At 44.0% G+C, this 24969-nt stretch overlaps 1 protein-coding gene across 8 annotated transcripts in view; it reads left to right on the top strand.

The window, feature by feature from the left end:
* The window catches only part of HLCS (holocarboxylase synthetase), a 245862-nt gene that overhangs the window by 78926 nt on the left and 141967 nt on the right, over nt 1-24969 (top strand). For all 8 annotated transcript variants that reach the window (XM_021935523.2, XM_021935526.2, XM_021935525.2 and 5 more), the window contains one exon: nt 14130-14401. In XM_021935523.2, coding sequence (XP_021791215.2) covers nt 14130-14401 — 272 coding nt within the window. The remainder of the gene's footprint in view (nt 1-14129; nt 14402-24969) is intronic.

Below are 24969 nucleotides of genomic sequence, written 5' to 3'. Positions count from 1 at the left end.
AGAAAACCTTTATAGGTTAAGATCAGTTATTTGGTGTTTCTTGGGAAAAGAAGCTCCAAAACATAAATGGAGATCATAAGAAATATTTTGAATTCACCTCTGAATCTTGTTAGCTGGGTAAATTTAGCAGATAAGACAAGTAACAGGGGTGGAACTGCTCTGAAGTGATGTGGCCTACACCTGTAAACCCAGCACTTTGGGAGTCTGAGGTGGGAGGATTGCTTGAGCCCAGGAGTTGAAGGTTGCAGTGAGCTATGATCACATCATTGCACTCCAGCCTGGGCAACAGAGCAAGACGCTGCCTCCAATCAATAGATAACGTGGCAAGACACAGCATAACATGTGTTTCTGATCTTAGCTGCATTCTGTCTGTAGCAGACGCTGCAATATGTTTACCCACCATAGAGTAGTCACTTCTGTGAATTTGCACTAGGTACAGATTCAAGCATTTACTCTCTTTAGAAGTGGAGATATTAGTGTTATTTTGGACATTAGTGAATATGGAGTCTCATGGGCCTTAGTGTTGTTTAATGTTGCAGAGGTTTGTTGCTGTTTGCTTTTTTAAAAAATCAACTGTATTTAGTTATGAATATAAAACAAGAAAATGCACCCATTTTAGTGTACAGTTTGATAAATGTTTTACATGTAACTACCTTTACAACAAAGATACAGAACATTTCCAGTATTCCAAAAGATTCCTTTGTTACTTTTCTTTTTTTTGAGATGAGGTCTCGCTAGGTCACCCAGGCTGGAGTGCAGTGGCGCGATCTCAGCTCACTGCAAGCTCCACCTCCCGCGTTCACGCCATTCTCCTGCCTCAGCTTCCCTCAGTCGCTGGGACTACAGGCGCCCGCCACCACGCCTGGCTAGTTTTTTGTATTTTTAAGTAGAGGTGGGGTTTCACTGTGTTAGCCAGGATGGTCTTGATCTCCTGACCTTGTTATCCGCCTGCCTTGGCCTTCCAATGTGCTGGGATTACAGGCGTGCGCCACCGCGCCAGGCCTTTGTAACCTTTCTTAATCAATTCTCATCTGCTCATCCATCCCTAAGCCTAGAGTCTCAGGCAATCACTGATATACTGTCTATCACTAGATGATTAGATTGGCCTTTTCTGAAATGTCATCTAAGTGGAATCATATAGCATACTGGATACTCTTCTTTGTCTTTTTTTTTTTTTTTATCAGTGTTATGTTTTTGAGATTTGTCCTTGTTGCATGTGTGAGTAGCCCATTACTTTTTATTCCTGAGTAGTATTCCATTGTATGGATATGCTGTCATTTATGGCTGTTTTGAGTAAAGCTGCTATGAACATCCACATACAGGTCTTTGTGCAGACATGTGTTTTCATTTCTTTTGGGTAAATACCTAGAAGTAGAATTTCTCGGTCATATGAGAAGTGTGTGTTTAACTTTACAGGAAACTGCCAACTGTTTTTCAAAAACCATTGTACTATTTTACATTCCCACCAGTAGGACATGAGAGCTCTAGTTATTCTACATCTTTGCCAACACTTGATAAATTGCCAGATCTTTTTTTTTTTTAAGAGAGAGGATCTTGCTGTGTTGCCCAGGCTGTCAGTGCAGTGACACAGTCATGGCTCACTGTAGTCTTGAATTCCTGGGCTCAAGTGATCCTGCCACCTCAACCTCCTGAGTAGGTGGGATACAGGTGTGTACAACCACTCCTGACTAGTTTTGTTTTTTTATTTTTTGTAGAGACTGGAGGTCACTATGTTGTTCAGGCTGGTCTCACATTCCTGGGCTCAAGCAATCCTCCTGCCTCAGCCTCCCAAAGTGCTGGGATTTTTTGTTTGTTTTTTTGTAGAGACAGGGTCTTGCTATGTTGTTCAGGTTAGAGTGCAGTGGTGTGCTCATAGCTCATTGCAGCCCCAAACTCCTGGGCTCAAAATAATTTTTAATTTTTTTTTTTTTTTGGTGAGACGGAGATTTATTCTTGTTGGAAAGGCTGGAGTGCAATGGTGTGATCTCAGCTCACCGCATCCTCCGCCTCCCAGGTTCAAGAGATTCTCCTGCCTCAGGCTCCTGAGTAGCTGGGATTACAGGCAAGTGTCACCACGCTCGGCTAATTTTGTATTTTTAGTAGAGACAGGGTTTCACCGTGTTGCCCAGGCTGATCTTGAACTCCTGACCTCAGGTGATCCGCCCGCCTCGGCCTCCCAAAGTGCTGGGATTATAGGCATGAGCCGCTGTGCCCGGCCTAATTTTTAATTTTAACCATTCAGGTGGATGTATAGAGGTACCTCATTGTGGTTTTAATTTGCATTTTCCTGTTGCCAAATGGTGCCAACCATTTCTTCATGTGCTTATTGGCGATCCGATATTTTCTTTTGGGCAGTGTCTATTCAGCTCTTTTGCTCAGGCTTTAAGTTGAATTGTTTGTTGTCTTACAATTTTAAGACTTCTTTTTTTATATTCCAGATACAAGTCCTTTGTCCGATTAAGTATTGAGAATAATTTCTCAATACTTATTTTTTCTTAATACTTATATTTTGTTGTTTGTCTTTTCACTGTTCTTAGCATTATCTCTCTTTCTCTCTCTTTTTTTTTGGGACGGAGTCTCACTGTGTCACCCAGCCTGGAGTGCAGTTGCGTGATCTCAGCTCACTGCAACCTCCGCCTCCCGGTTCAAGCAATTCTCCTGCCTCAGTCTCCCGAGTAGCTGGGATTACAGGTGTGTGCTACCATGCCTGGCTAATTTTTGTATTTTTAGTAGAGATGAGGTTTCACCATGTTGGCCAGGCTGGTCTCAAACTCCTGACCTCAGGTGATCCACCGGTCTCAGCCTCCCAAAGTGCTGGGATTACAGGTGCGGGCCACCATGCCTGGCCAGCATTATCTCTTGAAGAACAGCAGTTCTTAATATCCTTAATTTTTATAAAGTCTTACTTTTTATAAATTTTTATAAAAAACTTATCACTTTTTTCCTTTTATGGTTCATGCTTATTTTGTTCCATCTGAAAAAAACTTTACCTACCCAAGGTCAGAAAGATTTTCTCCTGTATTTTATTTTAGAAGGTTAATAGTTTTACATTTAGGTCTATGATTTATTTCAAGTTAATTTTTATATACACGCAAGATAAAGATCAAGGTTTCATTTTCTTGCATATGAATGTTTGTTTCAGCACCACATATTGCAAAGATTATCCTTTTTCAAATCATTTACCTTGGGCACTTTTGTCAAAAATCAATCAAACAGACCAAGGCAGGAGGATGGCTTGAGCTTAGGAATTTGAGGCTGCAGTGAGCTGTGATCACACCACTGCACTCCCCCCGGATGATAACGCAAGACCCTGTCTCAAAAAATTAAAAATATCAATCACACTTACATGTTTGGCCCTATTTCTGTACCCTATTCTGTGCCAGTAATCTGTACATATGTCTGTGTGCCAATACCACACCGTCTTGATACACTACAACTTTATAGTAAATCTTGAAAGCAAATAATGTAGGTTTTCCAACTTTTTGTTCCTTCCGAAAATCGTTTTGGCCATTTAAAATAGTTTCTATTTCTGTATAAATTTTATAATCAGCTTGTTAATTTCTACAACAAAAAAAAGCCTTCCGGGATTTTCATTGGGATTGCATTGAACCCGTAGATTAATCTGAAGAACTGACATCTTAACAGCGTCAAAGTCTTCTGATCCATGAACATGGTGTATCTTTTCAGTTATTTACAGCCTCTTTAATTTTCTTTTTGTTTTTTTGAGATGGGGTCTCACTCTGTCGCCCAGGCCGGAGTGCAGTGGTGCCATCACGGCTTGTTGCAGCCTAGCTCCTGGGCTCAAGCTCCTCTCACCTCAGCCTCCTGAGTAGCTGGGACGACAGGAACACGCTACCACACCCAGCTAATTAAAGGAAAACTCTTTTTTTTTAGACATAGAGTCTTTCTGTGTTGCCCAGGCTGATCTCAAATTCCTGGGCTCAAGTGATATTCTTGCCTCAGCCTTCCGAAGTGCTGGGATTACAAGTATGAGTCATGATGCCCAGACATCTTTTTTTTTTTTTTTTTTTTTTTTTTTTGAGGCGGAGTCTCGCTCTGTCGCCCAGGCTGGAGTGCAGTGGCGCGATCTCGGCTCACTGCAAGCTCCGCCTCCCGGGTTCCCGCCATTCTCCTGCCTCAGCCTCCCAAGTAGCTGGGACTACAGGTGCCGCCACCACGCCCGGCTAATTTTTTTGTATTTTTAGTAGAGACGGGGTTTCATTGTGTTAGCCAGGATGGTCTCGATTTCCTGACCTCGTGATCCGCCCGTCTCGGCCTCCCAAAGTGCTGGGATTACAGGCTTGAGCCACCGCGCCCGGCCCCAGACATCTTTAATTTTTAATTCAGGAGTGTTTTGTAGTTTTCAGTATATAGGTCTGGCACATATTTTGTTAAATAAGTCCCTAAATATTTCAGATCTATTGATGCCATCAAAATGATATTTTAAAGAAGTTCAGACTCCAAATATTTATTTTTAGTATATAGAAATGCACCCAATTTTTGCATTTTTTTTTTTTTTTGAGATGGAATCTCACTCTGTCACCCAGGCTGGAGTGCAATGGTGCAATCTCAGCTCACTGCAACTTCTGCCTCCCAGGTTCAAGCGATTCTCGTGTCTCCGCCTCCCAAGTACCTGGGATTATAGGCGTGTGCCACAACTTCCAGCTAATTTTTGTATTTTTAGTAGAAGTGGGGTTTCACCATGTTAGCCAGGCTGGTCTCAAACTCCTGACCTCAACTGATCCACCCGCTTTGGCCTCCCAAAGTGCTGGGATTATAGGCGTGAGCCACTGTGCCCTGCCACTTTTTGTATATTGACCTTGTATCCTGCAGCCTTGCTAAACTCACTTATAAGTTCTAGTTTGTTTTTTTTTTGTTTTTTTTGTTTCTTTTTAAAGATTCCTTGGGATTTTCATGTCCTGTGCAACATGTCCCAATAAAAGACAGAAAATATATTCACCTTTCTTGAGAATGCCTGGGTGCTGTGGATGATTTAAAAGGGCCACATTTATGTGACTATAAAGCATTCAGCTGTTGGTTCCACCCAAATTGTATTTAATTAACCTGAAATCCTAGAGGAAGAGAAATACTTAAATTCTTGAAGTTTAAATGTTAGAAAAATAACATTAATTAGAACTTTATAAACCCCCTTGAAGTGGAATCTGATAGTGGTTGTTTGTTGTCAATAGAACTAGCTGTAATGATTTCAAAGATTGTGTATTTCTTTTTGATGCTCATGTAGCCATCTCAAGACCATACTTTCTTATTGTCATTTTTGAGTTTTACCTCTTGATTACCTATCTATCTGTTATTTGGAGAGTTTTCTTTGTTAAGGTTTTAATATGCATTTATACAGTAAATGCTTATTAAGCATGCACTTTTGTCCTAGGTTCCACGGATACAGTTGGGAGCGAAACAGGAACATATGTATATTATCTTTCTGGAACTTATATTCTAATAAGGCAGTGTGGCATTGAATAAGCAGTTATACAAATTATGTATAGTCGTGATAAGTGCTATGAAGTAACTAAGGGTTTATGAAAGTTTGTGAACGGCTGTGGGTCAGAGACATCCTTCCTATGGAAGTGACGTTTTAGCTATCCTCCGGTAGTTGAGTTCAAAGAAATAGGTAGATTTATGGATTGCAGAGTGGGTAGTGCTACTTATATGTCAGCCCACTTATCTTGATGTCTATGATCCAAACCTTTTTTCTTCAGTAACATTTTTACATTGCATGATCATTAGGAGAGTTTAGGCAAGAGTCATGAATTAATTCCTTTTCCCTACATGTATTATTAGCAGCTATATGTGCAGCTCTCAAGTCATAATCATAATTTGAGTGCATTTGAGAAGACATGCTGGTCAGATTTACATCAAACAGATAGTAATTTTGGTATTTCTTACAACCAGAATTTTATTCAGAATTTTTACGTTGTCCAGGGATAATGGTGGAGTGGGGAGAAAGTTTTGGGGGAGCCTAAATGCTTCCTATGGTACTTAAAATGTATTTGACTATAGTGAATATAAACATTTAAGATAATTATGGGTGGTATATAGTTATGTTTCTTAAGAGGGTCCTGGTTTCATTTGATACCTTTTAGATTCTCTTTGTTCTGAGTAATTCACTTGGTTCTGAGTAAGCCCTGAAAGATTATGTAAAATAGGTATAAGAAAAAAACCTGCGTGCCTTGCTTTCATCAGTTTTATTTTGCAGATTTGTGCATGTCTAAGTATTGCTTTCAAAAACAAATAATTTAGAGTGTTACTTTAGTAATTAGTAGACATAACAATGATGATGTAATTTCTTGAGAATATGGCTCTCAACTTGCATGCAGAAAAGAATAGGTGATTAAATTTGGCAAGTCAGATTGACTTACTTTGCCAAAGAGAAGTGTATGTTTGAATAGTTTGAGTGAATTTTTGTAGTACTTGTCACACTGTCTTGTAGTTATGTGTATGCATCTCTCTTAGTCTGTTTTCTGTTGCTATCACAGAATACCTGAGATTGGGTAATTTAGAAAGAATAGAGGTTTATTTAGCTCTTGGTTCTGGAGACTGGAAAATCCAAGAGTATGGTGCCATCATCTGGTGAGGGCCTTCTTGCTGCATTATAACATGGGAAGGGAATCACATGGCAAGAGGGCAGGAGTGTGCCAGTTTAGGTCTTTCTTTCTCTTCTTATAAAGCCACCAGTCCCACCATAGGAACCGTACCCTGATGACCCCATTCAATCTCAATTTCTTCCCAAAGGCCCCACCTCCATGTACCATCAACATATGAATTGGGGGATTATGTGTCCAACACATGAAATTTGGAGGACACATTCAAACTATAGCAATATCTGTCCTTCCTCTTCTCTTTCTACCGTGGTACTGTTTTTGAGACCCAGTGGGTACTCCATATGTATTTCTTAAACGAATGATTTTTGCAGTAGTCAATCTGGATGATTCACTTTAGAGGATAATTCCTGCATTATTCCTGTTCCGAAAATTCTACTTAGTGCTAGCTGTTTCTTTTTCATTTTATCCTGGTTTTCATTGACTTTGAATGGGATATTTATATTACCATCATCTAATGAATAACCTCTTAGCTCTCTGCTTGAGTTAAGTAATAGTTTTATCTTTCTGTTTTTGTGGCTTAACCTATTCACCTATATGTATCTCTAGTCTGTGTGGTGGCCTGGTGACATCCAACTACCCTGGGGAAAGTGATGAAAATTCAGATCTGTGCATTTTATGCTTTAAAGGCATTGACCAAAGTTTTAGGGGAAGAGTTGGTTATAACTAATGGCCAGATTTGAGATTTGGGGATCACCTTTGTATGTTATTTATTCATTCCTTCTTCTTCTTCCAATAGAGTATATACCAAAGAAAGAATGGTGAACAGGGAATAATCCATTTGAAATTTATCTTGGTATTCTGTAGTCTGAAAACTGAAAGTTAGTGCTGTCATAGGACCAAATGTAGCTTTTGGTAGCTCATTTGAGCTTGACCCCTTCCAACAACTTTTCTGGTTGGGTCGCCCCTTATTTTACACGCCTTCTCTGGGAGCTCTCTCTGGTGCTGACCTAAGCTTTTTGGTCCTGGGGCATTCCTCTCACTCTCCAGCCCCAACAGGATCACTCCTATTTATCTTTCTGTCTCCAGCAGTACCTCATTTGTGGTGGGTTAGTCTCAGTTACTGCTTTCTGTACACCTTCAGCTCACTGCCTCCTCTCTGCTAAGCCCACTTGGCTGGATAGCTGACTGTGGCAGGATAAAAACACAAAATCATACAGACTTCTCACTCTCAGTTCAGAGTCACTGACCTTCTGTGGTGCTCAAATGCTTCCAGCTGCCCTGGGGAATTGCCGCTCAGATGATTTTCCCCACTACATTCATCTTCTCTTTCTCTCTGTTGTCTTGTTCGTTCCTCCCTCCCCAAACTTCAACACCTCCTTCCTTCTTTTCTCCCTTAGCTGATGATCTTGCTTCCTATTTATTGAGAACATAGAAGCAATCATAAGATGACTTCTGCCGGCCACCAGCACCAAGATTCCCACCTCCCTACAGCCGTGGAGTAGGGTGGGAGCAGCGAAGTTCAGTTACCAGGCTGTGCCTTGTGGCTCTGCAACCAGCAAGGGCCAAGGGAGGTCTGGAACCAGTGGAGTCATAAGACCAGGTGTCCCCAGAGGGGAACCTGAACTGCCCCCATCCCTATGGGGGAGCTGTTTCTGCTCCCAAGGCCGACCTTTTTGCTTATATTGTTGGGTTCCACCCCACCTGGTCTCTGGATTCTTTTCTCTAGGGGACCTGTCACATCAATCTGAAAATGCTGCTGTTTCTCCCCTTTAAACCAAACTCAGCCTGTGTTCCCCCTATTCCTGCCTCTAGCCACTGCCCCTGCCCCTCTTCCCCTTTAGAGGAGACTCTTTGCCGGAGTTTTTTTCCTGGAGTCTGCAGATTTTCTCTTCACCACTCCCATCTGACTGTGGCCTCCATCACGCCTCTCAAACTGCTCTCATCAGAGGCTGGGCTCTGCGGCGCCGAGGCCAGCGGTGACTTCTCAGCCCTCTCCCCATGCCACTGTCATTGTTTTCCAGCCTTCAAAACTGAATCAGGAGACTCCCGTGACCACTACCCTCTGCTGCTATTCACAAACACACTTGATTTTCTCTCCCTGTCTCAATCTCCTTTACACATTCTTTATGATCTCCCTGAAACCTAAGCATGGACCACTATTGTTGGTTGAATTGTGTCCCCCAAAAAGATATGTGGAAGCCCCAGCCCTGGAGCCTGTGAATATGACCTTGTTTGGAATCCAGGTCTTTGCAGATGTGATCAAGTGAAGATGAGGTCATTAGGGTAGATCCCTAATCCAGTATGACTGGTGTCCTCAGAAGACTAGAGGACACACAGAATCAGGGACACTTAAAGAGGAGAACGTCATGTGATGGTGGCCGCAGAGATGGAGGTGATGTGTGTACAAGCTGAGGGGCACCATGGAGTGGCAGCAGCACCAGAAGCAAAGGTGTGAGCATGAGTTCCCCCAGAGCCTTCCCAGGAGTCACAGCCCCATTGACGTGTTCATTTCTGACTTCTGTCTTCCAAAACTGTGAAAGAATAGATTTCTAGTGTCTCAAGCCACCTGGTTTGTGATCCTTGGTGATAGCAGCTCTACTTTGCATCCTCTTTTTAACTGTAGTCACTCTTTTCATGGATCTTATCCTCTTTCTTGGCTTTAAATGATCACCCATAGTCTGACAATTCTCAAATTGACATCCATGGTGCGAACCTGTCCCCTGGATTCCAGACTCACGTGTTCTACTGACAATTCATTGTTTCCATGGGATTTTTTTTTTTTCCCTTTTTTTAAAAAAACTTTGGCCGGGCGCGGTGGCTCAAGCCTGTAATCCCAGCACTTTGGGAGGCTGAGATGGGCGGATCACGAGGTCAGGAGATCGAGACCATCCTGGCTGACACGGTGAAACCCCGTCTCTACTAAAAAATACGAAAACTTAGCCGGGCGAGGTGGCGGGCGCCTGTAGTCCCAGCTACTCGGGAGGCTGAGGCAGGAGAATGTCGTAAACCCGGGAGGTGGAGCTTGCAGTGAGCTGAGATCCGGCCACTGCACTCCAGCCTGGGCGACAGAGCGAGACTCCGTCTCAAAAAAAAAAAACAAAAACAAAAAAAACAAAAAAAAACTTTGAGATGGAGTCTTTCTCTGTTGCTCAGGCTAGAGTGCGGTGGCATGATCTTGGCTCACTGCAACCTCCACCTCCTGAGTCCAGGTGATTCTCCTGCCTCAGCCTCCCAAGTAGCTGGGACTACAGATGCCCACCATCATGCCCAGCTAATTTTTGTATTTTTAGTAGAGATGGGGTTTCACCATGTTGGACAGGCTGGTCTTGAACTCCTGACCTCAAGTGATTTGACTGCCTCAGCCTCCCAAAGTGCTGGGATTACAGGTGTGTGCCACTGCGCCCAGCACCCATGGGATTTTAAATAGGTATCTCAAGCTTAGCACACCCAGGGCTGACCTCCTGCCTCTTCTTCTCCAAAGCTGCTCTCTCTATGGTATTTCCAGCAGCAGTTCTGTCCTTGCAGGTGTTTAGGCCAGAAATCATGGGCTGTTTTTTGAGCCCCTGTTTTCTCTAACATTTCAAATATGACTTGTTAGCAAATCTTGTAGCCTGTACTTCAGAGTATACTGTGAATCCTATCCTTTCTCACCATGTCTGCTGCACGCTGGTCCAGGCTGTAGTCTCACTCCTGGTTCATTTAGGTGACTTTGTAACTAGTTTCTCTGCTTGTTTGTTCCCCTTCAGGCTCTTCTCAACACAGGAGTCGGAGTGGGGTGATCCTGCTCCAACAGAGGTAGGACATCCCACGCCCTTCCCCAGAACCTTCTGGGGCTCCCTGTTGCTCCTCGAGTGAATGTCCAGTCCTCACTGTGGCCTTTGAGGCCCTTGCAGTGTGAACCATGGCTCTTGCCACCCCCTCTGCCTCTCTGGCCCCGGCATTCCACCTTCTCCCCGCGCTCACTCTGCTCAAATGCTCTGCCCTGATCAGGCTCTTTCACCACTCCGGAAGCCTCTGCACTTGCTGGAATCCCTTTATAAATAAATATAAATGACATAGTTCTATGGATTTTGTCCCAGCGTCCTCCTTCACTTGCTCCAGGCCTTTCCTTAACCGCCACCTTTTCAGCAGGTCCTCTATCTGTCTGATCTGAAGTGGCCTCCCTCTCTTCTCTGTCTTCTTGTCCCTCCTTTGTATGTGTTACTCTCTAACATTCTATGTATTGTGTTTACTGTTTTTTAACCTTTTTTTGAGACTGAATCTCACTCTATCACCCCAGCTGGAGTGCAGTGGCACGATCTTGGCTCACTGCAACCTCCGCCTCCTGGGTTCAAGTGATTCTTGTGCCTCAGCCTCCCAAATAGACCGGATTACAGGCACCTACCACGATGCATGGCTAATTTTTTGAATTTTTAGTAGAGATGGGGTTTCATCATGTTGGCCAGGCTGATCTTGAACTCCTGACCTCGAGTGATCCACCCGCCTCAGCCTCCCAAAGTGCTGGGATTACAGGCGTGAGCCACTGCGCCCGACCTTTTTTAACTTTCTGACTCGCACACTGTAGCATTAACCCTCCAGAGACAGGAATTTTGATCCCTTTGATCATTGCTCCGTCCTCAGAACCTGTGAGACTGCCTGCCATATGGCAGACATCCCATAATGTTTGTTGAATGGATGACAGGGGGAATGGGTTGCCAGTGTATGGCCAATTGAATTCTTTTTTTTTTTTTTTTTTTTTTGAGATGGAGTCTTGCTTTGTCGCCCAGGCTGGAGTGCAGTGGCGCGATCTTGGCTCACTGCAAGCTCCGCCTCCCAGGTTCACGCCATTCTCCTGCCTCAGCCTCCGAGTAGCTGGGACTACAAGTGTGCACCACCACGCCTGACTCATTTTTTGTATTTTTAGTAGAGACGGGGTTTCACCGTGTTAGCCAGGGTGGTCTTGATCTCCTGACCTCATGATCTGCCCGCCTCGGCCTCCCAAAGTGCTGGGATTACAGGTGTGAGCCACTGTGCCCGGCCTGAATTCTTTATTATTATTATTATTATTTGAGATGGAGTTTTGCTCTGTCTCCCAGGCTGGAGTGCAGTGGCATGATCTCGGCTCACTGCAACCTCCACCTCCTGGGATCAAGAGATTTTCCTACCTCAGCCTGCTGAGTAGCTGGGATTATAGGCATGTGCCACCAGCCCAGTTAATTTTTGTACTTTTAGTAGGGACGGGGTCTCACCATGTTGCCCAGGTTAGTCTCGAACTCCTGGCCTTAAGTGATCCACCCTCTTCAGCCTCCCAAAGTGTTGGGATTACAGGTGTGAACCACTGTGCCCGGCCTGAACTTATTATTTTTAAATAGCTTATGTTTATTTCACCACTTTTTTTTACTCTTAATTATGACAGTTCTCAAATGTGGAAAAGAATAGGGAGAATACTGTAACACATACCCCAAATACCCATCATCTAGATTTAACAATTATCAACATAATTTAACAATTATCAACATTTTGCCTTACTTTATATATTTTGGGGGTAAATTTTACAGATATCATGACATATATACATTTCTAAAAATTAAGGACTTTTTATATGTCACTATAGTACCTCCTTTTTTTCTTGAGACAGGGTTTGGTCCTGTCACTCAGGCTGGAGTGCAGTGGCACAGTCTTGGCTTACTGTGGCCTCTGCTTCTTGGGCTCAAGCAATCTTTCCACCTCAGCCACCTGAGTATGTGAGACTACAGTTGCATACCACCATGCCTGGCTAATTTTTGTATTTTTAGGAGAGACAGGGTTTCACCATGTTGCCCAGGCTGGTCTCAGACTCTTGAGCTCAAGCAATTCACCTGCCTCAGTGCTGAGATTACACATGTGAGCCACTGCGACTGGCCTCCATGGTACCCTTATCACACCTATTAAAACTGACAGTAATTCCAGTTTGTTATCTAATGCGTACTGTTCACATTCAGATTTCCTAATTGTCCTTTCCAGCTAGTTTGTTCAAATTGGAATCCAGTAAAGAACTAACGATTGCATTTCATTATGTCTTTTAAGTCCCTTCTAATATAGACTGGGTCCCCCTCTCGACTTCTGTCCCCACCCCATCTCCACCATGACATTGACTAGTTGAAGATTGCAGGACAAGCCCAGCTGTCCTGTAAAGTGTTTTCTCCTGGATTTCTTCTGAATGCTTTCTTTTTTCTTCTTCTTTGTTTTGTGATTTGTTTTGTTTTGTTTTGTTTTGTTTCTTGAGACAGAGTTTCACTCTTTGTTGCCCAGGCTGGAGTGCAGTGGAGCAAACTGCTCACTGCAACCTCCGCCTCCCAGGTTCAAGCGATTCTCCTGTCTCAGCCTCCCAAGTAAGCTGGGATTACAGGCACTCGCCACCGCACCGGGCAAATTTTTATATTTTCAGTAGAGACAGGGTTTCACTATGTTGGCCAGGCTGGTCTTGAACTCGTGACCTGAGGTGATCTGCCTTCCTCAGCCTCCCAAACTGCTGAGGTTACAGGTGTGAGCCACCGTGCCTGGCCCTGAATGCTTTCTTCTGAAGTCATTTGACTTGTTCTCTTTTTCTCTGTGTTATCTGCAAACTAGATGTGTGTTTTAAAGGTTGATCAATTGAAATTCGTTGAATTAAGTTTCATCTCTGAAGCCACTTCTCTGTAGCCACAGGAAGCTCTGGGACGTGAAGGGCCTGGTGTTTGCAGGAGGATGGCCTAAGAGCCTGGATCTGTGTTTACTGAGATCTTAGTAAATTTTGTGCAGTCCTCTTGAGATGATGACTTCCCTCAGCCCTCAGTTCCTGATAAACCACCCTTGAGGAAGGCCTCTGGGACCTCTAAGGTCTGGGGTGGGGGAACCTCCTCCAGGTTTGTGGTTTCATGGGTAGAATAGAGAGCTCTGCGCCTGGATTGGGCAACGTCTCTTCTAGGTTTTGCCTTCCTTCTCCTCCTTGTACCTCCATTTGGGGCAAACAGAAATCAGCTTTGGGGTACCCCACTTTTCCTTTGTGAAGATTAGTGTCTTCCTGGTCGGTGATCAAGTTGGCTTGTCTTTACAGGAGGAAGTGGAGGTTCTCTAAGACGTGAGGCCGAGACCGAGTGTTCTCATATTTTCGTGCTTTGTGTTCTGTGATTTCTTTCCCCCAGGGTTTCCTGTTGTTGTTGTTTTTGCAGATAGGATAATGAATTTCTTTGTGGGGCAAAAAGATAAAAGTTTTCCATAAAATGCATGGAGGATAAAATGCACAGAGGACTGGAGAACTACTTATGAACTCTGGACTGGAGGGGAATCTTGAAAATCATGACAGAATGTGAGATAGGAAGTATAATCATGAACTGAACTGATTTTCTTGGATCCTGGTTTCTGAACAGCTTATTTTATAGTATAAGCATACTAAGTATATGGTTATCATATTGTCTAATCGTTTTAGATGTATGGAATATGTTAATCCAGCTTTTATTGGTCGTGAATTAGGAAGTACTCATATTACCAAAATGGCATTATAAGGAAAAGCTGCCATGATATAATGTAATGCCAAATTACGACCTCCTCATTTCTTTCTTTATGACACAGGAAATCCGGGATCCTCTTATGCAGTGGCTTGGGAAACACGTGGACGCCGAGGGAGAAATAAAATCCAGCCAGCTCTCTCTTAGATTTGTTTCATCCTACGTGTCTGAAGTAGAAATAACCCCGTCTTGTATACCTGTGGTGACCAACACGGAGGCCTTCTCATCAGAAAATTTCAACTTGGAGATCTATCGCCAAAATCTGCAGACCAAGCAGTTGGGGAAAGTAATTTTGTTTGCCGAAGTGACCCCCACAACAATGCGTCTCCTGGATGGGTAAGGTGTGAGCAGGCCTCCTGCATCTGCTCAGAGGAATCCTGTTCCGTTGAGCATCCTCTCTTACCAATAGTGGAGGAGGGGATAGAGTTGTAGAGGAATGCGTTTGACGAGACCTATTAGCAAGGCGGAAGTACTCTTGTCCCAGAAGAGTTAAATTGTGGAGAAGGAAGGTGAAGTTCTTTGATCACAGATTTGTTTTTTATGGGAATGGAAGGTGGTTGGTTGTGCTTTGTGTCTTGCTTCCTTGAATCAGGCCTTCAAAATGTTCTTTGATAAACTGATATGAAAAAATATGTGTAACCGGTGGCATTATTGCTCAGGTTATCATTCTTCTTTTGTGCAGTTACAATCAGTGTTAGACATTTAATTTAAGATGTTTTTCAGGGGCATTTGAATAGGAAGTTTGAATGGCATCTAAGCTGTGTAAATTGAAAAAAGTCAGAGCTTTGTATTTTGAAAAGTGTTTTTAGTACATTGCTATCCAATACTTTTATTTATTTATTTATTTATTTTTGGAAACAGGATCTTGCTCTGTCACCCAGACTGGAGTCCAGTGGTATAATTGCGGCTCACTGCAGCCTTGACCTTCTGAGCTCAAGGGTTGCTCCTACCTCAGCCTCCCAAGTAGCTGGGACTATAGGCACACGTCACCACGCCCAGATAAGTTTTGTATTTTTGGTAGAGACAGGGTTTCCCCATGTTGCCCAGGCTGGCCTCGAACTCCTGGGTTCAAGTGATCCTCCTGACTCAGCCTCCCAGAGTGCTGGGATTTTAGGCGTGAGCCACCATGCTCAGCCCCAGTACCTTTTCTAAAGCAGTCCATAACCTCATTTGGATATTTGAAATTTACTCTTATTGCAAGTTTTCCTTTTGATTCCTTCTGTTATGTAGACTCTGACTAAAGATTAAAAAATGGAAAATAAAGAAATTGTTTTAAACTCCCCAATAGTACTAATACTATTTTAGTTTTAAAAATTGGGGTATAGGCTGGGCACGGTGGCTCACTCCTGTAATCCCAGCACTTTGGGATGCTGAGGCAGGCGAATCACAAGGTCTGGAGATCGAGACCATCCTGGCTAACACGATGAAACCCTGTCTCTACTAAAAATACAAAAAATTAGCTGGGCGTGGTGGTGGGCGCCTGTGCTCCCAGCTACTCGGGAGGCTGAGGCAGGAGAATGGCGTGAACCCAGGAGGCTGAGATTGCGCCACTGCACTCCAACCTGGGCGAGAGCGAGACTGCGTCTCAAAAAAAAAAAAAAAAAAAAAAAAAAAATTGGGTTATAGAGGGAGGGAATAACAAAAGTGCCTTCCTTCAATGTGGGGTCAAAATTTAAGGAGTGAAATATTCCAAAAATAACTGGATTCATAGTTTCTAAGCATTTCACTCATGGGACCACGTGATTAGACAGAGGTATAATTCAATGTATGGGAATATTTTGGCCTGTTTTCTTCATAATAGTTTCTGGAATTTAATGCTATATTGATATAAAATGAGGAGCCAACTTTAGCATTTTCTTGACTGTCAAACTTAGGGTCATCGGAATGGCAGTTTTAGTATATGTGTTGTATTAGAGGAGGCATTGGCGGAATCGTTTGGGAGGATTATCAGAATAACGGGGGCGAACTGGGAGGGGAACTGTGAGCCGTGTTCATTAACAATTGTTGTGTACTGAGTTAATTTGTATTGTCATAGGTACTTTTATTTTTCAGCGTTTCTTAACTCTCCTGCTTCCACCCCACCCCCGACATCCATTGCTTCCCAGTAGAAAAGGAAGAAGCCTGTTCTTGTAGATGGAACAGTCATCACTTGCTTGTTGCAAACTCTGTGATAATCCTTTGTTACTCAAGTGAAGACTTTATTATACTGAAGGGGTAACTCGTGATAGTTACATTTTCTGGATAAAAAAATCAGATAAGTTATTAACAAAAGATTGGGGGGGGCAAAGTTCAGATAGAAAAATACGGGTACTTCCAGGCCATTTTTGTTGTTTCTGTGGAGAATACTGAAGAATATTTCGTGTCAGCACCATCTGGGAACCTTGGAAGTGTGGTCCTGGAGCTCGTGGCCAGGGCAGCATGTCATCAGGAGGGCAGCACACGCCCTGAGAATGTGGACGGGCCAAGGCTCCCGCGCATCTGCACAGGGCTGGGCTTCACCACATGCTGTCCAGCCTGAGTTTTTGTGTGAAGAAAGAACCTGTATAAATATATTGCCTTAATTTTCTTGGATATCAGGAAGTTCACTTTTGATATTAAACTTAAAAAAAAACAAACCCCTCTGCCTTAGGAAACTCAGGTCTGTAAAAGTGTCTGACAGACATTGAAGCTGAGCTTGCCAACACTAGAGGTGGAACCTCCCATAGGATTAAGAGTTTTTATTTTTTTCAAAGGGGGAAAAATATTTTGGCCTGTCTGAGGGTGTTTTGGAATCTTTGTTTCTCTTCTTGTTTGGTTTGATTATTATCAATCCCTCACTTGGTGCAAGCTGATACTGAATGAATGGTTGTTGATGGCCTTAGCTTTCCATAGTTGCCCTGCATCCACTGTTCGCGGGGGTTCCTTCCTAAAACTATGACGTGAAGTTACTCACAGAAACCTACTGAGTCAGTGAACCTGGGAAGAAATTCTTGCTGGGGAGGCAGTTGCCTTTTTAAGGAGAAGACATTTGAAGAGGTCACCTTGGTGTCAGAGGGACCACGAGATAGATGGATGCACAAAATATATGGTTTCTTACGTTCTAAGAATAAGGCCAAAATATTTCTAAAACTATATTTGCTCTTACCTCAGTGTATCAGTTCGTTCTTGCATTGCTATAAAGAACTGAGACTAGCAGTTTACACAGAAAAGAGATTTAATTGGCTCACAGTTCTGCAGGCTATACAGGAAGCATGGCTGGGGAGGCCGCAGGAAACTTACAATCATTGCAGAAGGTGAAGGGGAAGCAGGCACGTCCTACATGTTGGGAGCAGGAGGAAGACAGCAAAGGGGGTGGTGCCACACACTTTTAAACAACCAGATCTCATGAGAACTCACTCACTATCATGAGAACAGCAAGGGGAATATCCACCCCCATGACCAAATCACCTCCCACCAGGCCCTCCTCCAACACTGGGGATTACAATTCGACATGAGATTTGGGCAGGAACATAAATCCAAACCATGTTAACCAGCTATCCTTATGGAAACATAGTCTATTTGTGGTAGTAATAATAGGTAACATGTACTGGCAACTGTTCTCTTCTAGTTGCTGCTTTTGTGTGCTTTACACAAATCAACGAATCTCATACTTTATTTTTCAGTGCGGGTATCCCTGACCCCCGGGCTGTGGTCTGCAGCCTGTTAGGAACAGGGCTGCACAGCAGTAGGTGAGAGGTACAAGTGAGCATTACTGGCTGAGCCCTGCCTCCTGTCAAATCAGTGGCAGCATTAGAGTCTCATAGGAGCCCAAACCCTGTTGTGAACTGTGCGTGTGAGGGATCTAGGTTGCGTGCTCCTTATGAGAATCTGACTAATGCCTTGTGATCTGAGTTGGAGCAGTTTCATCCCGAAACCACTCCCCCACCCCCCCATCCATGGACAAATTGTCTTCCACAAAACCAGACCCTGGTGCCAAAAAGGTTGGGGACCATTGTTTTAGTGCTTTGGAGTCATTACTGAAACAGTGTCAAACACTAGTATTACACCAGTGTGTAGAATTCTAGGTAACAGAATTTACTGTGTGTGGAATTGTTCCTGTTTCTGGATATTTATCAAAAATGTGGGATACGGCCAGGCGCGGTGGCTCATACCTGTAATCCCAGCATTTTGGGAGGCTGAGGCAGGTGGATCACTCGAGGTCAGGAGTTCGAGATCAGCCTGACCAACATGGTGAAAACCCTGTGTCTACTAAAAATACAAAAACTAGCCAGGCAGTAGTGGCGTGCTCCTGTAATCCCAGCTACTCAGGAGGCTGAGACAGGAGAATCGCTTGAACTTTGGAGGCAGAGGTTGCAGTGAGCCGAGATTGTGCCATTGCACTCTAGCCTGGGTGACAGAATGAGACTCCATCTCAAAAAAAAGTGTGATACTTTTTCTGTGGCTCATGCCTGTAATTGCTGCACTTTGGGAGACTGAGGCAGGAGAACTGCTTAAGCCCAGGAGTTTGAGACCAGCCTGGGTAACATGATGAGACTATCACTTTGATGAACCAACTGTACAGGACAAGAAGAATTTTCAAAACCATGGACTGGGTTCTCTCAATGCTTATTTCTCTCTCCGTCTGTGTGTATCATGTCTGCAGCAATTGAGCAGCTCTTTCCTAATGGGCTGAATTAGAAGTGAAATTTACATTATATATAGATCTTGATCATACGATTTAAAAAATCTCTTTTTCTCCATCAACCCTTCCCCGTCATGGAACCTGCCCCAGCTGAAAATTGGGAGTTGTATTCCTAAGGAAGTCGGGGAAGGACACAGTGGGAACAGCCAGCAGTTTCTGCTGAGGTCCCAGATATCCACATGCATCTGTCTTCCCCTCCATAGAAAACTCTCACCTATTCCTTAAGGAAAACAGCCTTAGTATCACATTTGTTTCCTTCCACTCGGTCAGATTCAGGATCTCTGGATGATGGGCCCTTTTCTCTTTTAGGGCCGGATGTGCCTATTACGGTCTTGCAATCTGTTAGCTGAAACAGACGAGCTCTCTGCCCCTAACACACCATGTGCCACGCTGCTGTAGTAGAAATCGGGACCATCAAGTCCCCCTGTACCCCCTGCACTGGCGGCCAGTACGTTTCCTTTTCACTGTCTGGCAACCCGTGTTCTGCCCTCCGGGAATGCTCTTGCCCGGGATCTTTGGGGGCCACAGCTTTGCCTTCTGAAAGGGTCTTCTCTGTACCACATCAGGGGCGGATACTGGAGAGGATGGGCTTCCAACACCCGCTTCCTGGGAGGATTTGGGGTCTGGGTGTTGTTTTGAGGACTGAATAGTCACAGCTTTTTATAGGCCAGCCTTAAGGTTTCTGTAGAGATATAAGTCTCTCAGGACTTTCGTAGCCCTCTAGTCTGCTTCTGATTGGTTCCATGTGAGTAACCATCAAGATCTTGTCTAGACAGTTTTTCAGCCTAAAAACTCTGGTCTTTTAAAGGCCTCAACGCTCTGCCATTCCCTTCCCTCCCAATTTAATAGCAACTCCCTTGGGCCAAATGAAACCATGGGCTTGGGTGGAAGGCCAGGCCCTTAATCATGTCTTTGGCACAAGACTTCTGGGCTCTATGCGGTGAAGCCTCTGTCTTATCTCCTGCTGGGGCTGCAGGGACAGCCCCATAGGCTCAACTTAGATTGCTGGTTGCTGACACAGAGCTCCTTTCTAATCAAATCTGTATTCTTTTCCACTTTCTTGAGACTAGTTAGCTTTAGTTGGAGGTCATTTCTCTTTGATTGAACCTTGCTGACACTGTCATGGACTGGCAAACACTGACATTTTGAATTTTCAGAGCTGTCTCCTTTGAGGATAGAGCTTCTAAGAGACACCAGGTCTACCTCCCAACATGTAGAAGGTCAGGACTCCATCAAAGGCTTTGCTGCGGCAATCAGCAGTTGAGAACCTGTGAGACCTGTGTCTTTGCCAGCAATCCCCTGCCCATCTCCTCCATATCAGGCTGTATTTTTATTCCTTGTTTCTGGTGGCATACATGTAATCTGAGACCTAGCACCCCCGATTCAGGTACCAGTTCCTAGGTCAATTAGGATTAGGTTTCACTGTGTGCAACAGATACCCGAAAATAGAAGTCGCTTGAACAGAATGGAAGTTTATTTTTTTCTCCTGCAAATGAGATAGACTGAGATGGGAAGTCCAGCGTTGGTGTGTTGGCTCACGTGTCAAGGGCCCAATTGTGTTGCTCGGCCACCTTCAGCACATGTCCAGGATGGCGATCCCAGTGTTTATGTTTTTACTTGAGCCAGTAAGCAGGAGGAAGGCGTAAAGAAGCCACATCCCCGTTCTTCAAGGGACAGAAGTTGCATATGGCCTTTTTGTTTATATGTTATGAACAGGACCTAGTCACATGACCTACAAACAAGTCTGGGAAATAAATGTGGTCTTTATAGCAGGCATCCATGGATCTAACTGGAAACCAGGCTTCTATCACTAAGGAGGAGAGGAGGGTAGACACTGGAAGACAATTAGGATTCTGCCTCAGGAATGTACTTTCGGTTTTTCAGACTATCAAGAAAAATACCTGGAGGCCCTGAAAGTAGTATACCTTCTCATAGTGCCAGGGCCTACCAGATTTAGGATCACAGGTGAAGATAATTATTTGACTTATAACACTGCTTTTGTTTCAGTGCTTACTCAAGGTAATTAGAGGAATTTTTTTTTTAGGTGTTTACACATCTAGGTGGATTTAGAGATTTCTGACAGATTTTTGAGGACATGATATTTTCTTCTTTGCAAATCCAGCTGAGCTACCATGGTACTGGTGTAGAGAGCTTTCTTTTGATCTCTCTGGGCATGCGAGTGGCTTGTCTTAGAGCATGAACCCCCACTGCCTTCACCTTGTGCCTCCACCCCACAAATTTGGAAGCATGTTTGTGATTGAGTAGAGGGGAGAGCACTCTGAGGACAGGAAGCAGCACAGGGCAATGTGGGTGCCGCTTGCTGATGACTGAGTCACCTCCACCCCCAGAGTCAAAAGTCAAAACCCCGTCAGTGATTCTCTTTCCCCAGGAATCTGACTTGTGTCACCCAACTCATTTGCTTAGAAAAAGTCATTTCATCCTTTATCCCAGGCTCCAGCCATTTTCTCTGACATGTCTTCCTGACCGTGAATTGCTTTTCCACACTATTGCCAGAGTAACACCTTCCGGATGCCGTATGTATTAATCTGTTTCCATAGTGCTATAAAGAACTAACCAAGACTGAGTCATTTATAAAGGAAAGAGGTTTAACTGAATCACAGTTCAGCATGACTGGGGAGGCCTCAGGAAACTTACAATCATGGTGGAAGGCAAAGGGGAAGCAAGGCACCTTCTTCACAAGGCGGCAGGAAGGAGAATGAACACAGGAGGAACTACCAAACACTTACAAAACCATCAGATCTCGTGAGAACTCACTATCACAAGAACAGCATGGGAGAAACCACCCCCATGATCCAATTACCTCCATCCAGTCTCTCCCTTGGCCCCCGGGGATTATGGCGATTACAGGGATTATAATTCAAGTTGAGATTTGTGTGGGGACACAGGGCCTAACCATATCACCATGCTCTGTGTATTGCCGGTTTTGTTTCATGCCAGAGGTCTTTATTTTTCTGTGCTATTTCCTGGTAGGTTTCCCTGTGAGCAGTTAGCTCAGCCAGTTAGGTAGAGTCTCAGGGACATGGGTCTAGTCCGTGTCTGTGTCTGGGACAGTGAACTTCCCCTTGTTCCAGGCTCACATCCCACAGCTACAGCTCAGGAATCCCTTTGCAAATGTGAGCTATTGGTGGTGGTAGGGTCTAGGGAAGGGGGTGTGGACCAGCCACTGCAAATCCATTGTCACTGCAGGAAAAGCCCCTCCCAGAGTTCACTCTGCCTTGACAGGGTGGGAGTGTGGCACTTTCCATTTAATCTCCTGATCAATGACAACCCTCTAGAGACAGCATGAGGCTAGACTGAAACATAGGAGCTTGGGGTAACTGAGTCATTGTGCTATTTTTGGAATCATCTTTTATTTGGCCGATAGCATCTTTCTTGATTGACTCATATCAAATCTCCATCTGAGAGTGAAATGAAGTGAAACCACAATGTGTGGTGAGCAGATGAGCATAACCTTGCTTATGCTGATTTCCTTCGTATACTTGTGCAATCTGAATGAGCTGGCCAAGGGTTGGACGTTTTGTGTTTGTAAATAATATTTTAGATTTTCTTATTAAATAAGCTGATTTCTCATTTGTCACCGTTTGAGTCCCTTGATGTTTCAGGCTTAGATTTGACTTCTTTGCCCCATGGGATAAACAGTTCTGAAGCACCCCCTGTATACCGGACACCGTGTTAGGCACTGGAGAGGTGTCCTGGCGGCTCAGGCAGCGTCCATGCCTGACAGCGCGTTTGCAGAAGCAGATCCTAGTGCATGTGCCAGTTTGTAAAGTTGCATACACCGTTCTTAGTCTGAGCATTGGGGCCTTAGGCAGAAATGAAGTGGGCTCAGTGATATAGGAGAGATGTGCGGGGTTTGTTTTTGTTTTTGCAGTTACTGTGTGTTGGGCCTTGTTCCTGATGCTGTAGAGCTCATAATCTAGTAGGGAAAATGCTGGAACCAAGACTTTATCATCCACTAGCTCTGTGACCTTGACAGTCTCTCCTCCCTGAGCCTTACTGTCTTCAGCTGTGAAATCAGAGGGGTTGGAACACTAGACGCTCTCCAGGCACCTTCAGCTCACCTCCTTTGACCTGGTGATGCCCCCACCCCAGAGCCTTCACCAACCAGCCTTTCTATCTCTCAGTGACCTCTGGTGCTTTTAGATCACTGAGGTAGTTTTGTGAATCAACCTCATGTGAGTTGAGGAAACATTGTATGGGAGACAGTTGACTTTCTCCAAATGAAGGAGAAGAAAAGGAAACACAATCCCATAAAATATATATATTTTTTTAAATGGGAAGGGGGACAGGATTGCACTGGGGAGAATAGCTGCAGTCATTTAAGAAAGATAGTATTTCGATTTCAGAGTTTGGGGCCAACCCCAGCTTTTCAGCTTCGTGTGCACCTACCTAGTCAGTCCCAAATATCTTTTCCCCCGTTTCTTCCCTTCTGGTTCTGTGCTGCTAACTGACTCAACTCTGCACCCTCCTCCCCTGAAATCGAGGCCCGAGAGGACAGAAATTGGGCTGGAACTAATTTAATGGCTGAGTGACCTCACAGTAGAGAAACAGCCGGATCCTAATAGGGGTCTTTGTCTACATTTCCACTCTGGCTGGTAGCATGCCAGTCAAGAGTCAAGCTGGAGACACAGGTGGAAGCGATTAGACCTGTCATAAAGTTTGAAAAATTGATTCTGGAGGCGAAGTGAATAGATTGAGCTTGACAGTGTTGTCCTAAAGATTCTAAGGGAAAATTCTGTAGTTTAATTTGAAATCCCTTGATTATTCATTAGCTTTCCAGATGGCTTTTGTTGATGTTTTCCATATTAATGCCTGTATTGTGTTATTGGTGTACTCTTAATGTGCACACAGGTAACGAGCAAAGAATAAATACATTGGTAAGTGTCCCAAATTAATGGGATATTAGCGTAATTGTGAAATAAAGGGTTTTTAAAGAAGTCGATTCCTTGGGATAATTAGCACGAATTTTTTTATGTGTCAGTTTGGTACTTTAAAAGTGAAAATTATTGGAGAATTTTAAAAAAAAAACCTTCATTTTAATGTTTACTTCTAAAGTTTAAAATATAACTTTGGCCTTTGACTTTGGCAACGGTTGTGACCGAAGGGTTATTCTGGCAAGTTCTCCATCAAATTTTTTTTGTTGTTCCAATTCAACACCTGAATAAGTTAACCTTTCACATGCCAAGCTCCTGAAGTTGAATTATTTTGTGGCCTGGTATTTTTCAGAGAAGCTTCTATATTAATTGTTAGTGTTCTTGGTGGTTTGTTTTCATATTCTGTAACTGATTTTTTAAGTAGGGTAGAGTTATTGTGATGTTTACCATTTTATGGTGGTGATATGTGTTCTATTTAGGTGACATTTTCATTAGAACTGAGCTGTCCCAGTGTCCTCTCTGCGTTGCCGTTGATGTCCTCATCATTTTGGGGTGCAGTAACAAAGTACCATGAACTGAACGGCCTATAAACAACAGAAATTTGTTTCTTACCGTTCTGGAGGCTGGAAGTCTGAGATCAAGGTGCTACCCAGCTTAGTCAAATTCTCTTCCGGATTGCAGACTGCTGACTTTTTTTTTGTGAGACGGAATCTCACTCTGTGGCCCAGGCTGGAGTGCAGTGGCAGGATCTCGGCTCATTGCAACCTCTGTCTCCGGGGATCAAGCGATTCTCCTGCCTCGGCCTCCTGAGCCGCTGGGATTACAGGCTTCCGCCACCACACCCAGCTGATTTTTTTTTTTTGTATTTTTAGTAGAGACGGGGTTTCACCATGTTGGCCAGGCTGGTCTCGAACCCCTGACCCCAAATGATCCACCTGCCTCAGCCTCTCAAAGTGCTGGGATTACAGGCATGAGCCACCAGACCCTGCTGACTGCTGACTTCTTGTATCCACACATGGCAGAAAGAGGGTGAGAGAGCTCTCAGTGGTCCTCAGATAGAAGGGCACTAATCCCATTAGTGAGGGCTCCACCCTCATGACTTAATCACCCCTAAAAGTGGTTACCATCACATTGGGGGTTAGGATTTCAACACATGAATTTTGACAGAGGGTTGGGGAGGGAACACACACATTCAGTCCATTGCAGTTAAATATCATTTTACTATTGGACAACTTGAAGCATCCCAAGTTTGACTGCACAGAACGGCAGGAGTGAATGTCACCTGGAGTGGAGTGAACATGTCCTCCTTCAGGGTAGAGCAAGCTGCCCAGCCATGGCAGGGACTCTGC

Source organism: Papio anubis, chromosome 4 (genome assembly GCF_008728515.1).
Source record: "Papio anubis isolate 15944 chromosome 4, Panubis1.0, whole genome shotgun sequence".
Classification (NCBI taxonomy): domain Eukaryota; kingdom Metazoa; phylum Chordata; class Mammalia; order Primates; family Cercopithecidae; genus Papio; species Papio anubis.
The sequence above is the reverse complement of the archived record's forward strand: the minus strand, read 5'-3'. Positions and strand labels throughout refer to the sequence as shown.